At 41.5% G+C, this 25696-nt stretch overlaps 1 protein-coding gene across 2 annotated transcripts in view; it reads left to right on the forward strand.

Annotated features, from left to right (window-relative positions):
• Nucleotides 1–25696, forward strand: part of LOC126299417 (RNA-binding protein with serine-rich domain 1-like) — a 103676-nt gene that overhangs the window by 68312 nt on the left and 9668 nt on the right. For both annotated transcript variants that reach the window (XM_049991314.1, XM_049991315.1), the window contains 2 exons: nt 11540–11784; nt 22833–22959. In XM_049991314.1, coding sequence (XP_049847271.1) covers nt 11540–11784; nt 22833–22959 — 372 coding nt within the window. The remainder of the gene's footprint in view (nt 1–11539; nt 11785–22832; nt 22960–25696) is intronic.

The raw sequence follows: 25696 nt of genomic DNA on the forward strand, positions 1-25696 counted from the left end.
TCCATTGTAATATGAGACATAATTTAGGTCGAATGAATGACGATACAGCTACAGTAGTTTGGTTCGAGACGTAAGCTTAGCAGTTAAGCTTTACTAGGTAGCCATTGCTATGTGTCAGGCACTCCGTCCGTATTTATACGGTTACCCTTCCTTTTTCACATGCTTCGTCTGGTTTAAATTGATTGCTTATTTTTCTTTGATCTGATAAGTGCCATTCTCTTTGTTTACGTCACTCTAAGCTGAAGATGCATTACTGTACTGTGTCATGCATTGTTTGTCACATTTTGATAATGAGTGTTTACGGCCTGTCACCGCTCGGGGCATGGCTCACTTTTGTGTGTGCTACCGCCGCTTACAATCGTCTCATTAGCGAAACAGTGGCAAGAGACTGCTATTTGTTGTTACTTACACTGCTGCTTTCTTTGAAAATGCAGTGGTCGAAACTCGGGGCGGACAAAAAACAGCTCGTCTTTCACCCTTTTTTTTAATTTATTTACTGACGCAGATGTTTTGGCGCCAGTATTTATCTTTGTGCCTGCAAAGCATGCCTGTGAAGCGCTACATATATTCGACGGCAGAAGTTAGTTGTAGCGGCACCTACCAACATTTTTCAGAACTTCCGCTTACTTTGCACTCGATTCTAAGCCGCAGGTGGTCTTTTGGATTACAAAAACCGGAAAAAAGTGCGGCTTAGATTAGAGTAAATACGGTACACACATTTAATGGTTGCAAGCTGCTGAACAAGCAGGAGCTGGGAGACAGAAAACCATGTTAATTTCTGTCTCACCTTCACCTGTTGGTGGGTTCAGAAGTGCCCCACATCCCTATGCTCCACAGAGGTGATACCTGCAATGCCTTATTGTCAATATCATACGACATAGAGTTAAACAAGCTCTGGAGCATGTAAATGATGGATAAGCCCACCCATAGCCCACAGAGAAAGGGAGTGCAGTGCTTCTCATTGATCAGCAGTGCATAATCCTCACCCATGCCAGACTGGGAAAAATGTTACTGCAAGAAACATTCAATGTAGCTTGCTATATTCTTGGTCCAGAAATGTGAGTGCCAGTACCATTTATTCCTAGATTTTCTGTTCTTCTATGACCTGAATAGCTGTGTCTTGTCAGATCTCCCACACCATTCAACAGAACCCCATATATGGAGCATTCCTGTCTTCTCTCAACTGTGGCATCTTGATCCCAACAAACTTTGGATGACATCGGTGTAATTCAACATAGTTTAAGATAAGAACAGCACAGTCATTGTTGACAAGGAATCCGGTTGGTTCTCGGTCATGCTGATTATAGAGTACTAAGTGCTCAAGACAATTCCAACCCCCTACTCATTGTGACACACAGAAGATTTCACACGTCTTTACAGTTGCACTGAACCATCCGAGGTCTCTAACCAGATATCATTGACCCCAGAGAATATACACAAAACGGCCTTCTGAATACTGTTTGGAGTGTTTGCATTCCTCTACATTTTGTATGTGTTGCACAACACTGCACATGCCAAGGAGCGTAGAGTGCATTGATGATGTGCCGGTATCATTCCCAGAAGAACAGCAAAGTTATCTTCAAAAAGTTTTCTGCCCAATCATTGACTACAAAATACTACTGAGTCCCACCAAAGGCATTATTGGTGCTGCAGAAGTGATCTTTGTTGGATTCAAGAGATCTGCTGCCAGCACATGCTTACCTCTTGAATGGAACGTCACCCTGAGATAATCTCTGGGCCCAGTGAGACTGTAAGAACTGTGTCAATACCTAGGCATCATAAACTTCTATTGGTCTCTTATACCTCGTCCTGCTGAAGTCCAGATGCCATTCCACACAGTTGTAGGTGACACCACAATTTGTAATCCACACCTATCACATAGAATAACCATCTTCAAGAGGCAAATTTAGCATGGTTACAGTGCACAGCCATCCTGATGCAGGATCCCCATTGGCAATCTTTTTTATGGTACGTCCCATTCTGTGTGTGCAGATCTACACCAGCATGTCAGTGGAACCCATAGATTTTTCTCCAAAAAGTTGACAGGAACACAATATTCTTGGCCATCACTCTATATCTCTCTATATCACTCTATATCTATGTCACCCTTAAGGGTGTTATAAAGCCATTGTACCGTCTCCTGAAGCTGAACGTAACTGTTTTAACTGTTCCGTGACATCGTGCGTACTGGCACTGTGACAAAGTTGGCATCCGAGCTGGCCTAACCCACATTCTACTGGGAACGAATCTGGGTATCTTGTTGATCACGAGAGTACCTCAACATCAGGCAGACATTTCAAAGGGCTGGAATATACATGAAAGTTTTTTTCTCTCAGACAGTTTAGTACTCTCAGATACTAATTGCAGAATTTTTTACACTAGGAGTAAATTTTCGCAGACAGTTACTGTGTGGTAGTTCCTTGGGAATAACTTCTGTAAGAGTCTTGTGAGGGCAGATGTTGGAAACATTCACACACAGCAGGGTGACAGTATCTGTGAAAGCTGAGATATCACTTTCCACGAGATTTCTCTGTCATTCAGTTCTATTCATGAAGGGAGAGGTAGCGATTGAAGAAGTTCAGCTTGCAGCTGCATTTTTAATACTTAGCGTGGCAGAGACAAAAAAAAGTAACTGTATTCATATTGAATAAGAGAGCAGATTAGGTGGTGGGATGATTTTGGAACTAGCAAGAATCTCATTGTAGAGCTTGTGATGGAAAAAACTACAACAATATCAAAATTTTACAAGAATGACATTAGTGAATATGGAAGCAACATGCTTTATAATTGGCCTAAAAATTGCCAGTCTATTTACTATTATGCGTAAATCAGTTAATCTTAAAGACAGACTGCTTGTGACAATAATACAGGGTGATTCAAAAAGAATACCACAACTTTAGGAATTTAAAACTCTGCAACGACAAAAGGCAGAGCTAAGCGCTATCTGTCGGCGAATTAAGGGAGCTATAAAGTTTCATTTAGTTGTACATTTGTTCGCTTGATGCGCTGTTGACTAGGCGTCAGCGTCAGTTGATGCTAAGATGGCGACCGCTCAACAGAAAGCTTTTTCTGTTATTGAGTAGGGCAGAAGTGAATCGACGACAGTTGTTCAGCGTGCATTTCAAACGAAGTATGGTGTTAAACCTCCTGATAGGTGGTGTATTAAACGTTGTTATAAACAGTTTACAGAGAATTGGTGTCTGTGCAAAGGGAAAAGTTCTGGTCGGCCGAGAACGAGTGATGAAAATGTAGCACGCATCCAGCAAGCATTTGTTCGCAGCCCAGGAAAATCAACTCGCAGAGCTAGCAGAGAGCTGCAAATTCCACAATCAACTGTATGGAGAGTCCTACGAAAAAGGTTAGTTATGAAACCTTATCGTCTGAAATTGGTTCAAGCACTGTCTGCAGCTGATAAGATTAAAAGAATCGATTTCTGTGGTTTTATCCTTGCTCAAATGGAAACAGATGAATCTTAAGGATATGGTGTTTCGGCCACCTCTCCCAGCCACCATTGATGATTTGAAACGAGAAATAACAGCAGCTATCCAAACTGTTATGCCTGATATGCTACAGAGAGTGTGGAACGAGTTGGAGTATCGGGTTGATATTGCTCGAGTGTCTGGAGGGGGCCATATTGAACATCTCTGAACTTGTTTTTGAGTGAAAGAAAACCTTTTTAAATACTCTTTGTAATGATATATAACAGAAGGTTATATTATGTTTCTTTCATTAAATACATATTTTTAAAGTTGTGGTATTCTTTTTGAATCACCCTGTATTTCTAGCATCAGCTACATATATACTTTTTAATGTTTGGAAAATAACATTTACGATGAAATAATGTGACACCAGTTTTACCTTGATACCCATAGACGTTCAAAATTCATATAGTGACAATATTATGAAAAGGATTCACCATGTAGTGGAGGTGTTCTGTCGCAGACTGGTAGAACAAAAAGACTACTAAACAAGTAAGTTTTCAGCCAAAAGGCCTTCTTCTGTGTTGCTTGCAGTCTGGCCTCAGCACGCAGAGACATTGGTCGTGTGTGTGTGTGTGTGTGTGTGTGTGTGTGTGTGTGTGTGTATGTGTGTGTGTGTGTGTGTGTGTATTTATATTTATCTATCTATTTCAGAAGAGGGCATTTTGGCTGAAAGCTTACTTGTTTAGCAGTCTTTTTGTTGTGCCTGTCTGCATTTCAACATCTCCACTATGTATTGAGCAGCATTCTACCCTTTCCATAATATTGTCATTATTCCATCCTGGATTTTTCTGTTGTGCAAAAATAAATATGACGGATATCTGATAAATGAAGCATTTCCAGACATACATTTATTTGGACGTATTTACTGGTATTGATTTAAGAAACCATAAATTCCTGAAAGTATGTTCTTCAACACCCATATAATAGTATCATCCATATAGAATTGTAGATACAGTTGTATTACTTGAAGTAACCCCCTTCCTGTGGGTCCAGGGGTAAGAATAGTCCCAAGGTATTCCTGCCTGTCGTAAGAGGCGACTAAAAGGAGTCTCTCACATTTTGGCCATTATGTGATGGTCTCCTGTAGGGTTTGACCTCCATTTTTCAAAAATTTTCCAAAGAGTGAATCAATTGGGGAAGCATGCCTTACATGGTGCATCGTATCCATCATGCATTGAGATCTTTAGCCCACTTTCTCATTGTTGCATTGCAGTCCTGCCCATTCTCCATCTCTTGGGCGTGGATACCTTCCTGGGTGCGTTTTCCACCACAAACTATGCAGTGTCACTTTCTGTGATGAGGATGACCATGGACTTCTTCATACCTCATATCCAGCACAGTAGCCAGTCCATTGTGGTGGGGCTGCCATGTACCCTGTTGGTTGTAGCCCTCTGACAACACAAGGATCACTGTGCTGATGCCTGCTGCTAACTAGGCCAAGGAGTAGATGCTCATCACCCTGGGGCATCGGGACTCTCGGCAATGGGCATCCTCCCAGGTCGCCTTTGCTGTGGCTAGGTGACACCCGTGAGGAGGGCCCCTGGTCGGAATGGGTGGCACCAGGGCGAATGACACGCCATGAAGCTTAATACGTCATCTCTTGCTGGTGGTCTGCCGCCAGCAGTCTCTAAGCGGGCAAAGTATAACTTTAATGCTAAGAAATATGACCCCCAAGTCGTTCCCTTTCTGGCCACACCATGGGAGGAACGCAAGGCTAAGGATGGCAGTGAAGCTTATTTGCCCCGGTACTTCATATGTACGAGAGTTGATGGGGAATCTTTCATGTCCATGAAGCCTCAGTTTTTTGTGGAGCGTTTGGAGAACAAGTTTGAGGAGGTAGAGGGCTTGTCCAAAATGCGCTCTGGATCAATTTTGATAAAAACACCATCTGCTGCCCAGTCACAGGCATTACTCACTAGTGGCAATTTGGGGGATGTTTCTGTTACCATCACGCCTCATAAGACTTAAATATGGTCCCGAGTATTATATTCCACAGTGTCCTTTGCAATATTGACGATGAGCTGTGCACCAATTTAGAGTGAGGAGGTGTTCATTTCGTCTGGTGCATCCACCGGGGTCCGAGGGATAACCATGTTGCCACTGGTGCCTTCATGTTGGCCTTCAAGGGTGACACATTGCTCGAGAAGGTCAAGATGATGGTCTACCACTGTGATGTCAAGCCTTACATCCCTCCCCCGATGTGGTGCTTTAAGTGCTGGAAGTTTGGCCATATGTGTTCCACTGTACTTTCAGCTCCAGACTGCAGGATTTTACAGAAAGAGAGGAAAATCATGGAATATAAGACCCTGGACCGACTGACCTACACTGAGGCTAAGAGGAAATTTGAGCGCTTATATCCTGTGGGTATGACCACCTCGTACGCTGGCGCTACGAGAACAGTTCTCGAATTCCTCGAATTCCTATCACCTATCAGAACTGGGAGACTACATCTGCCCCCTTAATGATGGGGGGCACTTCTGTCCCTGTTGCTCCCGCACCACCTACTTTGGGAGCAACACCCCCCCCCCCCCCCCCAACCATTGGGGATTTCAGTCCCCACTTCTGAGCCAGAGAAGTGTAAGGCTTCTTTAGCTCCTCTCTCGCTAGGAAGGGGTCCCTTGGTTCACTCCCTTCCCAGGTTTCTGCTAGTGGGAAAGATGACACCTGCCAGCAGCTGAAGAGCCCAAAAGCAGCTGGTCGTAGGGCTTCATGTTCATCCTCAGTCCTAGAGACTGATTCAGTGAAGTCCTTCCAGCCAGGGAAACCCAAGGAACACCATGACAAATCGAAAAAGAAGGCCCCTAAGAACATGGAACTTGTGGTGGCATCCACACCACAACTACCTACAAGCTCTGCATCTGAGGATGGGGTAGAGATTCTAGCATCCACTGAGGACCTGGATCTTGCCGGACTCTCGGACACAATGGATATAGACTGCTCAGACAAAAAGTCGGTGGTAGCAGGTGACCCTGAGGCATAAACTGCCTCATTGAATGTTCCATGCCTTCCCAGCCTCTCAATGATGTCATCCTCCAGTGGAATTGCAGCAGTTTTTTCCACCGCCTGGCTGAGCTATGGCAACTGTTAAGCTTTACACCTGCTTTCTGCATTGCCCTCCAGGAAACCTGTACCCCAGCAAAGCAGTTCTCTGCCCCCTGTGGCCATAAGGGATATTACAGGATCTGTAGCGACTACAAGGGTGAGTCAAATGAAAACCTTAAATATTTTTTAAAATATTATTCATTGTGCAGAAGTGGTACAAAGCTGTATCACTTTTCAAAATAATCTGCCTCACGCTCAATGTAAGTCCTCCAGCGCTTACAGAGTGCATAAATTTCTTTAGAAAAAAGTTCTTTTGGTAGTCTGCGCAACCACTCATGCATCGCGTGGCATACCTCTTCATCAGAACGGAACTTCTTTCCTCCCATTGTGTCTTTGAGTGGCCCAAACATAATGAAAATCACTTGGGGCAAGGTCTGGTGACTATGGTGGATGAGGAAGACACTCAAAATGCAGATTTGTGATTGTTGCAGCTGTTGTACGGGCAGTGTGTGGCCTTGCATTGTCATGTTGCAAAAGGACACCTGCTGACAGCAATGCATGTCACTTTGATTTCAGGCTGCAGATGATTTTGTAGGAGATCTGTGTATGATGCACTGGTGACAGTGGTCGCTCTAGGCATGTAATGCTCCAAAATGACGTCTTTTTCATGCCAAAAGAGTGTCAGCCTAACCTTACCTGCTGATGGTTCTGTTTGAAACTTCTTTGGTTTTGGTGATGAGGAATGGCACCATTCCTTGCTCGCTCACTTTGTTTCCAGTTGGTGGAAGTGAACCCAGGTTTCGTCCCCAGTAACAATTCTTGCAAGGAAGTCATCACCTTCTCGATCAAAGCGCCAAAGAAGTTTTTCACAAGAATCAACACATTGTTCTCTCATTTTAGGAGTCAGCTGCCATGGCATCCATCTTGCAGACACTTTGTGAAACTGGAGCACATAATGCACAATGTGTGACCCATGACTAATCTGTAAACATGCTACACTGTCATTCAGTGTCACTCGGTGGTTTTCCTTCACTATGGTTTCAACTGTGGCAATGTTCTGCTGAGTCACAACTTGTTGTGCTTGACCAGGACAAGGAGTGTCTTCCACTGAAGTCACACCATTTGCAAACCTTCTACTCCATTCATAGGCTTGCTGCTGTGACAAACATGCATCACCGTACTGAAACTTCATTTGTCAATGAATTTCAATAGGTTTCACACCTTCACTAAGCAAAAACCAAATAACAGAACACTGTTCTACCCTGGTGCAAGTGACAAGTGGGGTGGCCATCTTTATACTGATACTGCGACGGTATGTGTGCATCTGCACTATGCTGCCACCTACAGGCCATTCTGCATGCTGTTTGTTGCATGCATACCAACTTACAGGATAAGGGGACGAAATTTTGATTTTTTATTACAAATTTAAGGTTGTCATTTGACTCACCCTCGTATAATTGAGTGTCAGGTGGAGCTTGTGTTTATGTCCTAAACTCAGTGTGCAGTGAACTTGTGCCCCTTCAAACTCCCCTTGAAGCTGTGGATGTCAGAATACGAACGTCACAACAAATAACTGTCTGCAATGTATATCTTCCTCCAGATGGTGCAGTACCCTGAATGTATTAGCTTCACTGATTGATCAACTCCCTAAACCTTTCCTACTTTTGGGAGATTTTAACACCCATAACCCCATGTGGGGTGACACCGTGCTTACTGGCCGAGGCAAAAATGTCAAAACTTTATTGTCTCAGTTCGACTGCTACCTCTTAAATACTGGGGCTGCCACACATTTCAGTGAGGCTCGAGGTAGTTACTCGGCCATTGATTTATCAATTTGCAGCCCAGGACTTCTCCCATCTATCCACTGGAGGGCACATGATGACCTATGTGGTAGTGACCACTTCCCCATCTTGCTGTCACTGCCCGGCGTCAGGCCCATGGACACCTGCCCAGATGGGCTTTAAACAATGTGGACTAGGAAACTTTCCCTTCTGATGTCACCACTGACTCTGCCCCACATGGTGACATTGATGTGATGGTTGAGCAGTTGACTATCATAATCGTTTCTGGGGGAGCAAACACAATTTCTTGCTTTGCTGTTTAGGGTGACCCCAGCGAAAGACAGTCCATTGGTGGTTGCTGGGAAGTCACTGAGGCAATTACAGAGCGGCGGCAAGTTCTAGAGCAACATAAGCGACACCCTTCCCTAGAGCATCTAATAGCCTCTAAGCGGCTCCGTGCCCGTGTACGCCAGGTTATAAAACAACGGCAACAGGAATGTTGGGAGAGCTATGTGTCGACCATTGGGTGCCATACATCTCTTTCCCAAGTCTGGACAAAGATCAGACGTCTTTTTGGTTACCAGATCCCAACAGGTGTGCCCGTCATTACCATCAATGGTGTGCTATGGACCGATGCAAAAGTGATTGCCAAGCACTTAGCTGAGCACTACGCTCAAACCCCTGCATCGGAGAACTACTCCCCAGCCTTTCGCACCCACAAACAGCGGATGGAAAGGAAAGTACTCTCGTTCACTACATGTCACAGTGAACCCATTTATGGAGTGGGAGCTCCTCAGCGCACTTGCACATTGCCCCAACACAGCTCCTGGGCCGGACCAGATCCACAGTCAGATGACTAAACATATCTCGTCTGACTACAAGCGCCATCTCCTCATCATCTTCAACTGGATCTGGTGTAATGGTGTCTTTCCTTCTCAATGGCGGGAGAGCACCATTGTTCTGGTGCTCAAAACTGGCAGAAACCTGCTTGATGTGGATAGCTATCGGCCCATCAGCCTCACAAACATTTTTTGTAAGCTGCTGGAATGTATGGTGTGTCGGCAGTTGGGTTGGGTCCTGGAGTCACGAGGCCTACTGGATCCCTGTCAGGGCGACTTCCACCAGGGTTGCTCTACCACTGATAATCTTGTGTCCCTCAAGTCTGCCATCTGCACAGCCTTTTCCAGATGCCGACACCTGGTTGCTGTCTTTCTTTATCTACGCAAAGCGTATGACAGCACCTGGCGACATCATGTCTTCGGCACGTTATACGGATGGGGTCTCCGATGCCTGCTCCTGATTTTATCCAGAATTTCCTGTTGCTCTGTACTTTCCGTGTCCAAGTTGGTGCCTCCCATAGTTGGCTGGCTTCTCCTTTTTTATTCAAAAGGTCAGCCAGCCATGGTAATCTGCTTTGTTGTTTTAATCTCCTCATCCCATTTCTTGCGTTTCTGTTTTTTTTTTTTTTTTTTTTTTTTGTCCCCTATTGTCCATTTACATGTTTGTTGCTTTTCATTTGCAACTCTTGGGCACTGTCTGTGAGCTGACTCAGTGCTGTTTTCATGACATACATTACTCGCAAAATCTCTCTGAGACTGAATAACTCTGATGTGTATACCTAGCTATAGAGACAAGTGCCATGTGCAGACAAAAATTATCCTGTTGAAAAATGGCACCACAATTCAGTCACACAAGAAGTAACACGTGAGGATACAGGATGTCCGTGACATACTGTCGTGCCATCAGAACAGCAGTGACCTGAAGTCATACCTGAAGGCTCCCTACACCGTGACTTGAGAAGTAACTTCGCTGTGCCTCTCTGAAACATTAAAAGGATGAGACTTCTCTCCCTGTTGCCACTATGCTTACCAAAGGTGTTTATCTGAGGTAGGGCAGAACTGCGATTCATCGCTGAACACAGTGCGATGTCATTTGTCAGCAGTCCATGCTTTCTGGTCATGGCACAACTCCATATCCAGTCACTGTGTAGAGGCATTAACAGCAGCGTGTGCCTGTCTAGTCAGGTTGCTGCTAATCTCTGAACAATTGTGTGGGTTGACACAGAATGTTGCAGGGAGTCCATTACTGGTTCTCGGATGGCATTTGCAGGTGTGAAGGGGTTGCAATGTGCTTTTGCACAGTCTGGTGATCCTCCTTTGTGGTGCTCAGACATAATCGACCAGAACGTTGACAATGAGTGTGCCGGCCCTCATGTTTTCATACAGTCCAACAATGGGACACTGTCACATCTGAATGCTCGACAAATCTGGATATTGCATAATTCAACCAGTCAGCCAAATGGAGACTCATGAGGCACCTTTTATATTCTGTCTCGTACGAATCCTCAGCATTTCCACATCTTTCACAGTGATCACTCCCCTGACATCTGATGCCATTTGTGCCCTTTCTATATGCTACCAAATGTGGTAATGGCACTAAACACGAACAACGCTAATTCTCTGTGTGGCTGTTCTACCTGTCACAAGGAGCTGCAATCTACTCACCTACATACCCGTCGATGGTGTGTACGTGTACAAAGTTACAGTGATATTCGGCCATGTCATTTGGGTGCTTCACTTTTTTTTTGTCCGGCAGTACATATAAATCCACTTTTTGCAAAATGCAAATGATTTTCTTAGGTCATTTTTTATCACAAATTCACACAGTCTCCTTTATTAAATTGTGTATCAAACAATGTAAAATCCAGGATGGAATAAGAACAATATTATGAAAAGGATAGGTCACTACTAACAATATAGAGTAGGTGTTGGTCAGAGAAAAGCACAACAAAAGACTGTTATACATTTGAGCTTTTGGTCGAAAGACCTTCTTCTAAAGTAGAAAACACATCTTCATATAATCACAACTCAGAAACACATGACCACTGTCTCTGGCCCCTGAGGTCTATATTCAAATCATTATATTGCTAATGAGATTGTGGAAAAATTAGGCATATAGGAAAACAGAAACAGGAATTCTGAGTACAAGTCTCAAATGCAGTATAATACTACAGTGAAATTTGAACTTTGTATTACCATGTTATTGAATGAATCAGTGAAACCACAAAGTTCTTCCATTTTCATTGTGTGTTCTTTTATTCTTCCTTTCCTCTGTAATCAGCTTTAGTAACTGTTTTCATGAAAATATAATATTTTGCTAATGATTAACTTTGAAATTGAATCAGGGGCCACTTGCAATTTCTGTTTACCTATTTGAGATTATATGCCTTTGCAGGTCACCAGGAAGGCGTAAACGTAGAGAGCGCTCACCTACTCCAAAACCCACGAAGCTGCATATTGGTCGACTTACAAGAAATGTGACAAGGGAGCATATCTATGAAATATTTCAGGCATTTGGAAATGTAAAAAGTGTGGAATTTCCAATGGATAGACTGCACCCCGGGTGTGGTAGGGGGTTTGCATATGTTGAATATGCAACACCTGCTGAGGCTGAAAGTGCAATGAAGCATATGGTTGGTGGTAAGTAAACTTCTGTCTCTCTCTCTCTCTCACACACACACACACACACACACACATACACACACACACACACACACACAGAGAGAGAGAGAGAGAGAGAGAGAGAGAGAGAGAGAGAGAGAGAGAGAGGGGGGGGGGGGGGCGGGGGCGGGGATGATTATTTACATGTCTCTTATATTGTGTTTGTGTGTGTGTGTGTGTGTGAGTGTGTGTGTGTGTGTGTGTGTGTGTGTGTGTGTGTGTGTGTGTGTGTGTGTCACACACATTGGTATTCACATAGCCTCATGTGTGAATATAATGTAAATGTATACTGTAATAATTCATCTTTACATTTCACATATTCAACAGCAGACTAACACAAGAAATTGGATGGAAAGTTTCAGTCTGTTCATTAGTTTTATATAGAAACAGAACTTCTAAGTGTTTTCTGTTAGATCTTTCATCAGGATCTGACTGTGGAAGTCGTTGGGTTCATGCATAGCTTTTCTTACAGATGCATGAATTTCCATTAAGTCTTCTCTGTCAGTACTACTACATACTCATTTGTAGCTGTCTTGGTTGCAATCCTCAGGATCATTACACCACACCATGTTCCTCTTCAAAAGTCTCCGATAGCCAATGTTAAGACCCCACTTTTGGGGTCCTTCTCAGGAATCTTCAGTTGTCGGCCTGCGATTGATGAAAACCAGTGTTGTGCTTGCTCACTTATAAAAGAATATTTTCTACACTTGTCCCAAAGAGCTACTATTGGTAAGCCACCATCATTGGATAAGTTGTGATAACTTGTGGTAAAGGAAAGCAGGTATGTTTACAAAAATATTTTTGTCATGCTACCAAGGTTGCTTCCTGGTAACTGTTTGTTATTCTTCGCACACTGTGGCTGTGTTACTCTTTGCACGCTGTGGCTGGGTAATTACTTTCTATGAATCTGAAAGCCTATAGCTGTCACCTCTGTTCAAATTATATTCATTCTTACAGATCTCAGCTGCATCTCTGACTTTCCTTCTATAAATGTTGTATTCTTTGGCAAGCATTCATACGTTATTAAAATCTGGACCCTGGTTGCAGCTCTTGTTGGTATTTCACAACAGTAGATATACTTTTTGTATTAATCACATATAGCATTCATTGTCTTTAATAATTTTTTAAATTGTTCTCCCAGTTTTGCTTATACACTAGGGGTAGTTAATCTTTCGTACCTACCACCCACTTTTGTATCTCTGTTAGTACTAAAATTTTCTAACCACCCACCAGTTCTATAGTAATGGTATCTTTTAAAGTAGGGGAGTAACTCTACATTATAAAATTTATAAAGAGAAGTTGCAGCTAGTTAAAGCATATAATAATTACATACCAAATACTTTATATCAAAATTTTATGGAAACATAAAGAAAGTATCTTTAACTGCCTACCACATACACTGAAAGCTGGAATGCCATTAGTGGGCAGTAGGGACCAGGTTGACTACCACTGCTATACACAGTCTGCTGCAGCCATGTGTCACTTCGTAGACTCCTACAGTGGGGAGATGGCCAGGTGGTTTTATTGTAGGTTAGAGAAAAGTCATATGTTGTATTAACTGAAAAATGTATTTTTTCAAAATGGCATCTGTAATGCAGGTGCATTCTAAGCAAAGAGCTGTCATTGAGTTTCTTTCAGTGGAAATCCAGAGGATCGCAGATATTCATAGGTGCTTGCAGAATGTCTATGGAGGCCGTGCAGTGAAGAAAAGCACAGTGAGTCATTGTGTGAGGAGTCTGTCATCATCACAACAAGATCATGCAAGCCTGTCTGATCTCCCGCATGCTGGGTGGCTCCTGCTATGTTGGAACGTGCAGATACACTCATTCGAAGTGATTGACGCGTCACAATCAAACCCTCATTGCACAGCTGGACGTCTATTGGTAGTGCTGACACACTTGTCCACTTACTGGGGTACTCAAAGGTGTGTGCCTGCTGGGTTCCTTGGTGCCAAACAGAAGAGTTGGGGTTGTTTGGAGGAGGAGACCAGACAGCAAGGTCATCGGTCTCATTGGATTAGGGAAGCACAGGGAAGGAAGTCAGCCATGCCCTTTCAAAGGAACCATCCCGGCATTTGTCTGGAACGATTTAGGGAAATCCTAAATCTGGATGGCCGGACGCGGGATTGAACCGCTGTCCTCCCAAATGCAAGTCCAGTGTGCTAGCCACTGCGCCACCTTGCTCGGTTTAAAACAGAAGACCATAAAGAGCAAAAAAGGACCATCTGTGCAGAATTGCTTGCACGTTACAAGGCTAACAATGACAATTTTTTACTGAGCAACTTCACAGGCGATGAAATATGGGTTCATCACTTCAAACTGGAAACAAAATGGCAGTCTGTGTTGTGAAGTCCACACCACCTTTCTTCCGAAGAAAAAGTTCAAAACCGCAGTTTGTAAAGTCTTGACAACAGTCTCTTGGGACTCTGAAGGGGTTATTGTATATGATGTTTGCTCTCCTGGAGCAAAAATTAACTCAGGAGTGTATTGTGCTACCCTCAGGAAATTGCAGAAACAACTTCAGCATGTTTGTCCTCACAAAAATGCAAACAAATAACTTCTTCTCTGTGACAATGAAATGTACTTCTTCTCTGTGACAATGAAATGCCTCACACAAGTTTACGCAACTGAGAGGAGCTCACAAAACTTCGTATCAGTGTTCTTCCTTATCCAACGTGCAGCCCGGATCTCACATCTTCCAACTTGCATCTGTTTGGCCCAATGAAGGATGCACTCCGTCAGAAGCAAATTATTAATGCAGCAAGCTGTTGATTCTGTTGTTGACCAATAGAGTATTACCGTGCAGACATACAGGGCCTCCCAGTAAGGTGGTGTAAGGCCGTCACATTGAACAGAAATTATGTTGAAAAATAGGGTTTTGTAGTGAAAAGAGTGGAGAATAATATGGTGTATTGGAATCCTGAATAAAAACAACCTGCTTTCAGAAAAAAGTGTTGCATTACTTATTGAACACCTCTCATATTTTTCTACCGTTCCGCTCTCGAACAGAATGTGGGGGAAGACAGTCACTTAAATCTTCCCATGTGAGTGCCAATTTCTCGTATTTTATCATGAAGATAATTTCTCTCTATGTAGGAGGGCACCAACAAAATATTTTCATTGCCTGAGGAGAAAGTTGTTGATTGAAATTTCATAAGAAGACACTGCTGCGACAAGAAATGCCTCTGTTTTAATGATTGCCATCCCATTTTGCATATCTTATGCATGACACTCTCTCCCCTATTTCATGACAATACAAAATGAGCTGCCCTTCTTAGCACTTTTTGTATGTCCTCCGTCAATCGTAACTGATGCAGATCCCACACCGCACAGCAATTCTTCAGAAGAGGGCAGACAAGCACAGTGAAAGCAGTCTCTGTAGTAGCCCTGTTGCATTTTCTAAGTGTTCTGCCAATAATTTGGTTCACTCCCAACATTATCTTAGTGATTGTCCCAATGCTATCTAAGAAATTCTGGATCTGGAATCTCTGGATCTCTTCTGTACTGTGCAGCCAAAATGTGTCGTCCACAATAAGGCTAAAGTAATACATTACTTAATGCTCGCTGTTCAATATGCCTCATAAAATAGTTTTCTTCAGTCACAATAGAAACACTCGTGCCTGGTGGTCTGCATAGAACAGCGAAGCTGTGTAAATCACAAGATGAAGTGGGGAAGGCTAGCACGAAATGCCCAATTGAGACAACCCACCCATCAAGTAGAGTGTCAATGTAGATTCGTAGAAGAACTAAAAACAAGAAACAAATAGAAGAGGGAACTCTGAAAGTGTAGTTGAAGGTAGTAATGCAAGATGGTCATAGTTTTTCTGTTACGGCGCATCATCAGTAGCTTCATAGATAGCAAGTGACAGGTTGGTGAGCTGCACAATACCTTAAAGCCATTTGCCAGATACCATACATCGGTATCTGCTCTATCGAGCAAGCCCAGTTTACCTACTACTGGTGCACCACACGGATTTAATCTGAAGGCACTCAACGAAAGTCTCTGCCTGCTAGTCAGTATAACCATTGTAGACATTAAAACTATTATCCTGCATAATTTTACCCAGTAACTCAATTTGTGTGGAACAAATGCAGGAAAACTTCCTTTTATAAGAGAATACAACACTAGTTTTCAGCAGTGTTCACCCAACGATTGGACACCTAAAGATTCCTGAAGAAGATCCCAGCAGAGTAACTGAAATGCTGGACATTAATGGAACAGCTTGAAGGAGAATATGATGCAGACTTATAACTATAAGATTCTAGTTTCAGTAACAAAGATCACAAAAGCATGCAGACTTACATCGAACCACAGTTGTTGTCCATTTGTCAGATTTGTACTAAACGTTGGTCTGCTAAGTAGTTTGATTGTTTTACCTTTGGCTACCATTGTCCATGGAATAACATCAGGATCAATAATAGTTCTCTCATTGGTAACACACTCTTAAAGTTGTAGTCTTGTTTTTAGCCTGGAGGCATGAAATGATTCTTAAGTGGCTCTTTCATGCTCAATATTATTGAAACAATAATATTGGATGAGGTTAATTTTTTTCTTCTAATTGTATGTGAAATGGAAACCACAGTGAAAATAATTTTTTATTTTATTTTATTTGAAAGATTTAGCTACATCTTCTATCTGCTTCTGTACACAGTTGCCAGTCTGATTTGGACATTTGTTGTAGTGTGGTACCAACTTTCCAGTACCTTTATCATAGAAGGCAGCCACCTGTTATTTCCACCAATTTCCTTTGCTGGTCTGTAGCTCACTGTCTGTGCCAAAATTATGTCCTCATAGCCAGCAGTTCATGTGAGCAAAAGAGATGAAAATCACAGGAAGCCATATCCAATCTGTGTGGTTGGTAACCAAACACTTCCTGTCAAAAACACTACAGGAGTGTCTTTGCTTTACCTGCAATATGTGGCTGGAAATGCTCATGAAACAGTAAACTCAGGACAGTTACATTATGTGGGCTGCATGAAATCAGACGAAACACCTCAAGAAGACTTCACATGTGACAGGAGAGACTATTTTCTAGGTATCTTTATGTGTTCACTTTGCAGCCACAACTGAAAAGTGTGACATGACACGATTGACAGGTATACTAGAGCTATTGCACAACACAAGTCCACAAAGCTTTGACAGTATTTTCACTGTAGTTTTAATTTCTCGACTGATTGGAGGTTGAAAAGAAATTATCTTCTTATGTCTAGAAGCATCAGTCAGAACTTTGCCATCATAGTGAACATATTGGCACTCAGCAATGTGGAACTTGTATGTATTGTGATTGAACTGCTTGCCTTGCCAAACATGAGCAGAAATTATGCAGAATGGGCGAAGAAACAAATCTGAAAAGATGCAAGTCAAGCAGCATAAATTTGCAAATCATGACAACTACTACTTACAAACTAAATAAGTGAACTGTGTAATTTACGTGTGGTGTGTTCTATGTATTTCTCGAATGTAACAACTGCTGCAGATGGAATAAAACTGTTATATACTGATTAGTGATAGGAAGCCTGCATGATCTTATGTCTGTACTCTGAAAACTTCTGCAAGAAAAATAAACATGTACGCTCAATGGGTGGCCGTCCTGATGTTATTTGTCAGTTCTGAGAACTTGGAAGTAAAATAACCATGTCTGCTTACTGCCATGATATTCAGTTTCCTCTGCTGTTGTGGACAATGAGGTATTTGGTGTTTCCTGATCACTCAGGTATTTCATTTTTCAAAGTACAGCATGGTTCTTTCATGCAGGGTGCTCTAAATTTCCCCTTACAAACTTCTAGGACTTGTAGAGGGGACTGGGAATCCATGTCCAGTAACGTACAATTTCTGTGTTACAGCCATTTCGAAACATGTTCACAAGGTAGGTATGAAGAATAAAACAGGGTAGTCATGGGATGGGGGTGTCACTTACTGTGGATTAGCTGATGTCATTTGATGTTTGTGGTACCCTTCTGACCTGGTTTGAGCCTCATTCACTGTGTCTGTGAGTGTTAGTGCAACATGGTTGAATACACATTTGCACACTACACCAACATGATCCCTTGGTACGGTGAAGCTAATGGTATTGGAAGAGCTACTCATCACCTTTATCAAGATCATTATCCACAACATCAAACTCTGCTGTGTACTCTTTTCACCAAAATTATGCAACAGCTTTGAGAATGGGATACCTTCACTGTCAGCAATTGTGACTGTGGTGCTCCAAGCAGATGCCCCCACATCTGAATTGGAAGAGGCCGTACTGCATTAAGTAGAAGAGAACCCATCAATGATACATGAACAATTACATGTGCAGTTGATGTCGCTCCCAGCACCATTTGGTATGTTCTGCATGAGCAACAATTACATCCATAGCACCTACAGAAGGTACAGTCACTAATGCCATCCGATTTTGCACCACGTGTTGAGTTTTGTATGCAGTTTCTGCGCTGCTGCTTCAATGAGCCTGTAGTATTTCCTTGACACATTCTCTTCACACATGAATGTAAATTTACTAGGGATTGTGTTCTAAAGTCTGGAAACAGCCAGGTCTAGGCAGATGAAAACCCACATGCCATTCATGTCCATTGATTACCACACAGATTTGGTATCATTTTGTGGGCAGGTATTCTGTATGGTCAGGTAATGGACCGTACATGCTTCGAACTAAGCTGGGTAACATCTACTTGGCCTTCCTACAACAAGTACTGAGAATTTTGTTGGATTTTGTGCTATTGAATGTCTGTCAAGACAGGTGGTTTCAGCATGACAGTGCATCCACTCACATTTCACATTGTGTTCAGAAACATCTGAACCAACGATTCAGACAAAGATGGATAGGCTGATGTGGCCCAGTTGCATAGCCTCCATGATCACCGGATTTGACTCCACTGGCCTTTTTCCTGTGGGGTTGAATGGAAGGTTTGGTTTATAAGACTCCTATAGAGACAGAAGAAGATCTGGTGGCATGAGTTTGTGGTCACTGCAGGACAGATTGTGCAGACACCAGGTGTGATAGATGGTGTGTACCAGATTATCATTCAGAGATAAAATATGTGCATTGAACTTAGTGATTGCCACATTGAACCTACCTCGTAGTGGATCAGAGTGCTAACTCTCCTTTGAAAATGCCAAAAAATATTTAGCTGTAAACAATAGTGCTTGCGAAAACTGATTAAGTTTCCTTTTTGTTTCTTTGATTATCAATGAATGAAATTATAAAACAAGTGATGTTCTGGGCCATAACTAATGCATTACTTGTAAAAGTGGCCGCGTTACCAACACATTTCCAAATAGTCGTAGTGTGGAAATGGTACGTTTCTGGATGTGGTTTCCAATTTAAAATATTATCTCCTTAGTTCCCTCTACAAGCCCTAGAAGTTTGTGACGGGAATTTTAGAGCACCCCCTATAAATATTTTTAAAGCTCTGCAGTCATTTTGAAGATATTGTGCAAATCGTCAATACCAATCTCAGTCAGTCAAATTTATTGTGCAGTACTCAGTATTGCACCTTGAGAGGCAAGGCCTGCTAGATCTGTCTCATTACCAATGGAAGGGCCACTGAAGGAACCAGGGAAGTCAATTTTTATAAAACTTGAGAAAAGGCAATTTTAATGTTTGAACTGTGATTACATCGTTATATAAGAACTTGTGGCACTTTTGTTTCCTACATTAAACATCCTGGGGACATCAAATGTGGAAATAGGGTTACTGGCATTTGGAGTGTTCCTAGAATGAAGTAATTTCTCAAAATGCAGTCAATGTCACTCTATAAGAGGAAAGAAACAGGTAAACCAAGCAATAATTCCATAATAATCACGAGTAAAGTATTTCTAGCTTGTGATAAAGCAGCGATAGTACTCACATCACCTATATGTAGCTGTGGAGCAGCCGACTGAAGAATTCCGTAGCACCAGGATGGCAAAACTTAATCAGGTTTTGCAAATCTTTACATTTTAGGTTGGAAATTGGGAGGAGATCTAGAAAAAAGATCAGAATTGTTGACATTAGATTACATCGAACAGAAGATAACTGCAGAGCTGATGTAGAATAGGTAAGTAAGGAATTCTGCAGTTACACACAATTATAGAGAGATATGGGCAGTTCAGACAGCCTGTCTGCTGGTTGACATTGTCATAGTGTCCCTATGATGTCACTTTGCATTTTTCTGTAATAAGTTGTTTGATATTTCAGCATTCTTACAGTGGCTGGATTCAGACGATATTATGTTAATAGGATGTGTTTTGAAAGGGCATTTTGCAGCATACTTGGAGTCAAACAGTGTTTTCCTTTTCTTGATCAACAATGACCACAGTCAAAGGAGATGGCTTACATCTCGATTCTTCTATCTGTTCTTAGAAATCTTGAGGTGTTTTCAGGGCCACACACAGGGGATGAAATTGTCATCTTCTTCAGGCCATTAATTTGATTGACAGTTACATAACGAATGGATGGAAACATGAAATTTTTATTTTGACCATCCAGCAGAATTTCTAAGTATACAGGATGTCCCGGGAGAAATTGTCAATACTCACGGATCTGACGTTCCCACCAAGAAAGTGCAATAAGCATGAGCTGTAAAAGGCATATCTTAAGAGCCATTTAGCACCTGTTCATCTTTGCTATTGTAAAACAAATCTCTTCTACTGAACAAGTTCTTATAGCCCTTAAAGTATGTATTTTAGAGCCCATATTTACTAGACCTTTTTACTTCAAATGGTTGGTCCTGTCATATCCCTGAATATTGACCAGTCTTCCTATGGCAGCCTGTATGAGCTCTTCAATGTCCTCATTCAAGGCACGAGTGGTGAAGTGAAAAAGAACATGGCTATTGAACAAATATATCAAATGTTGGTGCTTAAAGTAAATGGCATTGGTTGCTATATTTGGCAGTACTCCATTTTTTGCAAACTATGCAAGTAGCCACCTTTTTGTTTTTTCTGTGCCTCTGATTGACTGGGAGGGGGGATGATGGGAGAGATTTTACATAAGAATTGTTTGCTCTACGCTGTTGTGGCCGGATGAGTCACAACTGACTTGCCTGCTTCTTTCCCCTGAAAAATTGACTCACCTGGTTCTTTTCCCTTACAGCAAAACATTGAATGCTAATACCTTTGAACATGTGTGGTTGTTTTCCCTCGCAACAGCAGTGTATAATTAGTCTAAATTGAACTGTAGCAATAACTCAATTTAAAAAAAAAGTGACTTCCTGATTTTTTTCCCTCTGACCCTTCAACTGAAGGCAGTACCTGAAATTTTTTATTATAAATACAAGGTTGTTCTTTTAGCTATTTACCACTTATAACATTCCCCATGAAATGGTCATGGGTCTGGACACAGTCCACCATTCACCATCAAATAACTGCTTGAAGAATCAGATTTTCATTCTGCAGTGGAGTGTGCACTGATATGAAACTTCCTGACAGATTAAAACTGTGTGCCAGATTGAGAATCGAACTCAGACCTTTGCTTTTCGCGGGCAAGTGCTCTATCGACTGAGCTACCCAAGAATGACTCATGACCCGTCCTCACAGCTTCAATTCTGCCAGTACATGCCCTGAGTTCGAGTCTCGGTCCAGGACAGAGTTTTAATTTGTCTGGGAGTTTCAGACAACTGCTTGTTGAATTGGGATTCTCTTGCAGACTAAACTGATAACAGAAATAACTGGCATGCTGAAAGAGGACTAGTCGTACCACTCCATTACCAGTACAATTCACATTGGGCTTATTAAGCTGGTAGGTAGTTGCCTACTCAGCTTCCAGATAGCAGCTAACTCCTCCAGCAAGACACCGCAGCAGCTCACAAGACATAGCCATGTGTACTTTTGAAAACTAAATATGAATGTAGCTCTTGCAAAGACAAAAGGAAGTAGAATATTCAAGTAAAAAGCTAGCTGATGTTTAGATCCAAGCAGAACAACTAACTGTACAGCCCAGACTTGCAGGTGCAGCTACTGCACATTATGCTGCTAATTGGAACGGATGCCTCAAGAGCTGGTATTGCTGTATCACACACATGCTTGCTGTCCAAAAGGTGATAACACAGCACTCTATGTGCAGGAGAAGAAGCTGATGATGGTGGTGATGAAGATGAACGGTTGTTGTCTTCATCATCTTTTCTGTTTGTTTTCTTTTCTTGCCTTCTCCATTTTTTCTTTGGTGATTTATTTATTTATTTATTATTATTATTATTTTTTTGTTTTTTGTTTTGTTTTTTTGTCCCATCTCACTTATATCTATTGTCCTCCTTCTCCTCCTCCTCCTCCTCCTCCTCCTCCATCGTTATCATTGCAGTAACCATCTGCAGCAATTATTGCTGTTTATAATGCTTCAATTTCTGCTACTCCATTTCATCATTTTTCATTCTGAATTCTATTTAAAACATAGATTGTTATCAGATCAATAACATTTTCGTGCTTGAGATTTCCACTCTGCTGCGGAGTGTGCGCTGGTATGAAACTTCCTGGCAGATTAAAACTGTGTGCCGGACCGAGACTCGAACTCGAGACCTTTGCCTTTCGCGGGCAAGTGCTCTACCAACTGAGCTGCCCAAGCATGACGCACGCCCCGTCCTCACAGCTTTACTTCTGCCAGTACCTCGTCTCCTACCTTCCAAACTTAACAGAAGCTCTCCTGCGAACCATGCAGAACTAGCACTCCTGAAAGAAAGGATATTGCAGAGACATGGGTTAGCCACAGTCTAGGGGATGTTTTCAGAATGAGAAACATCCCCTAGACTGTGGCTAACCCATGTCTCTGCAATATCCTTTCTTTCAGGAGTGCTAGTTCTGCATGGTTCGCAGGAGAGCTTCTGTTAAATTTGGAATGTAGGAGACGAGGTACTGGCAGAAGTGAGGCTGTGAGGACGGGGCGTAAGTCGTATGTGGGTAGCTCAGTTGCTAGAGCACTTGCCTGTGAAAGGCAAAGGTCCTGAGTTCGAGTCTCGGTCCGGCACACAGTTTTAATCTACCAGGAAGTTTCATTTTCGTGCTTGTTTGTAAATTATGTAATTCATCTTGGGATTATATTTTAAAATTTACAGGTCAGATAGATGGCCAGGAGATCACTGCTGCTCTGGTGCTGATGCCACCCAAACCAAGACCACCTCCACCTCGTCGCAGTCCTCCTCCCCGCAGACCTGTGCATCGTTGGCCTCGCACACCACCAAGGTGAACATTGAACAGTGAAGTAATGTATATAACAACTACTGAAATGTTGTAATTGTTCTCTGGAAGCGTTATTGTATGTAGTGATTCAGTATTTACAATTAATGTATTATACAAGTGCCAGAAATCACAGCTGTAGGTTCTGATGTAATGGAATATTTCCATGAAAAAACAACTCTTTCCCTTTCTGTTCGTTTTCTTTTTCTCCTTTGCGTATTGATTTCTTTATTCAACCCTTCTCACTATATATAATCAACAATAACAATACTGCGTGAGGAAAAGGAAATATATAAAACCGACTGTTCAAAGTTTTTGGGTGTGTATATTGATCAGAACTTGAATAGAAGTCATTTATTATAGTCTATAATTAATAGATCTTCATCAATATTTTCTCCGTGTTTAATTGCTGATTTATGTGATACAAGTGTTAGATAATTAGCTTGCTATGCCTAATTCCATTCATTGTCATATGGAATAATTTTTTGGGACAGTTTCACACATGTGCAGAAAGTAATCATTGCACAGAAATGTGTTGTAAGGGCATCGCCATGTGTCCAAGCAACTATTAAAAAATTTGGCGTACAAATGACAATTTCATAAGACAATTCTTATGCTTGTTGTGAAGAATGAGGTATGGTTTGAAACTAATAGTAGCATTCATAAGTATAACACTAGGAACAAAAATAGCCTACACTATCCACAATTTAACCTTACTCTTGCACAGAAAGTATCAAAGTTTGTAACCCTAAATGTATTTCATCACTTCCCTTGTGACTTTTTGCCCACATACACACATCAAACGCTTTGCAATATATTTGATATATTTCACACATATTTGTATACAGGGTGATTATAATTTAAGTTAAACTTTCAAACTGCAACACCACTGGTAGAATGACGTCAAATTGCAACGGAATATCATCGAACAAGGGGAAAAACATATGGCAGAAGAAAATTAAATAGTTACAAAATGTAGCAATAGATGGTGCTGCAAGCATCATAATTTAATAGTGGTTGACTACAAATGACAAATGAATCGTACAACAATGCCTAAAGTGTATGTTTGACGTTAAGCAAGCTGTACTACTCAGTGTGCATGGGTGTACAGGTGTTATACTGTTAGGCCGTGTCCCTACATGAGCGTCAGAAGCGACCAACAGTGATCAACTTCTGGATGCGTGACACTCCAGTGACAAGCAGCAGCATTGGGCGAAAAGCTTGGGTGTCCTGCATGCTGGCTGCTTAAAGCCAACCAGCTGTTTCTATAAAACGGCACCCCCAAACTGTGGAATACTGTAGCTGGAGAGTAAGGCTACAAAATTAGGTTTACTGAATAAAATAAAGCGAAAATGCTGTTCATGAAATTCACAAAGGGAGGAATCTCCATGGAGAATTTCATAAATATCATCAACTATGAAGATCACCAGACAAATTCTTCAAATACACATGAATGAGCAGAGGAGCATTTGACTACCTCATCAATAAATTAAATATGAATGTTTTTTACATGATCAGCCAATAAATGCGGAAGAATGACTGACTACTTGACTAACTACCCTACATATACACATAGATACACAAATTGACAACCAAAAACAATGTGTAGGTGTGGTGTAGCGGTAGCATCGCAGTTGGAGATAACATGCCCCAAAAGGTTCCTGGGTTCTACATACATTTTAACTGACACAGTTACAATTCTGTATACTAAGTTTTATGTATACTGTTTGCACTGCATTGCCAAGTAGATTTTTGAGGTCTTGCCAAAGAACTTCATCTTTAAGCATTTACACACCTATCCCAGTATATCACACAAATTAAATTCTTAATAAATTCAATGAACCATGAAATTTTACAGATATTTGATGTTGTGAACTCTAATTCATCAGCAGTCAGTGTTAAGGCCAAGCGTATCAATTAATCTAAATAGTCTGTAAAAGTAAGGCATACAAAATTTTAGAAAAGAAAGACAAACGTTTGGTGTAATGATTTGTCTAAAAGTATGAAATGAAAAATATTATGGAAACATTTGGTGCACCTCATTTTCTGTTCATGATTTTGAGCCTCATTCAAAGACACACATAACATTTCTCTAATCTACTTATTTCTTTTTCACAAATCATTTCATAAAATATTTGACTGATTTCCTTGTGTTTTTTTTTCCTTTCCAGAAAGCATGATCTTACTGACACCTTGTTTGCCTTCCTAATGTACTTGATTCGAAGGAAGCCTTTTTGACATTTAAATACCGCACCAATGTATCTTTTTAACTGCCTTGAACAGATGAAATTTTTGACGCTTCATTTACATAGCTTGGCAGCAGCTTTTCGAGAAATATTTCAATTTTTCCTCAACTCATTAATTAAGCTTTCATTAATTACCCTGATTACTTTCAAGCAGTTAAATATTTTCATGCAAAACTAGACCTCACACTGGTCACTTTGGTACCTCGTTTACCTGTTTCTCTCCCTTTGTTTGGCTATGAAAATTTGGACAAAACCTCATGGTGTAATTTATGAAGAGTCTTGTTTTTGCTCTACTCAGGCATTTCCAAAACTGTATCGAGTGTTAATCATATGATAAAATAGTCCTTCCTGCATGCTGTCATCTTCAAAAATCGTTGTTTCGATATCTTGAACCATTTATGAGATGCGACGATTTTTACTACCACTTGATTCCCGAAGCGCAGGAAAATTCTGTCGATACAACAACCAATGTCTCAAGAATGAAAAGAGATGTCATT

The sequence above is a fragment of the Schistocerca gregaria genome, chromosome X, assembly GCF_023897955.1.
Source record: "Schistocerca gregaria isolate iqSchGreg1 chromosome X, iqSchGreg1.2, whole genome shotgun sequence".
In the NCBI taxonomy this organism is placed as follows: domain Eukaryota; kingdom Metazoa; phylum Arthropoda; class Insecta; order Orthoptera; family Acrididae; genus Schistocerca; species Schistocerca gregaria.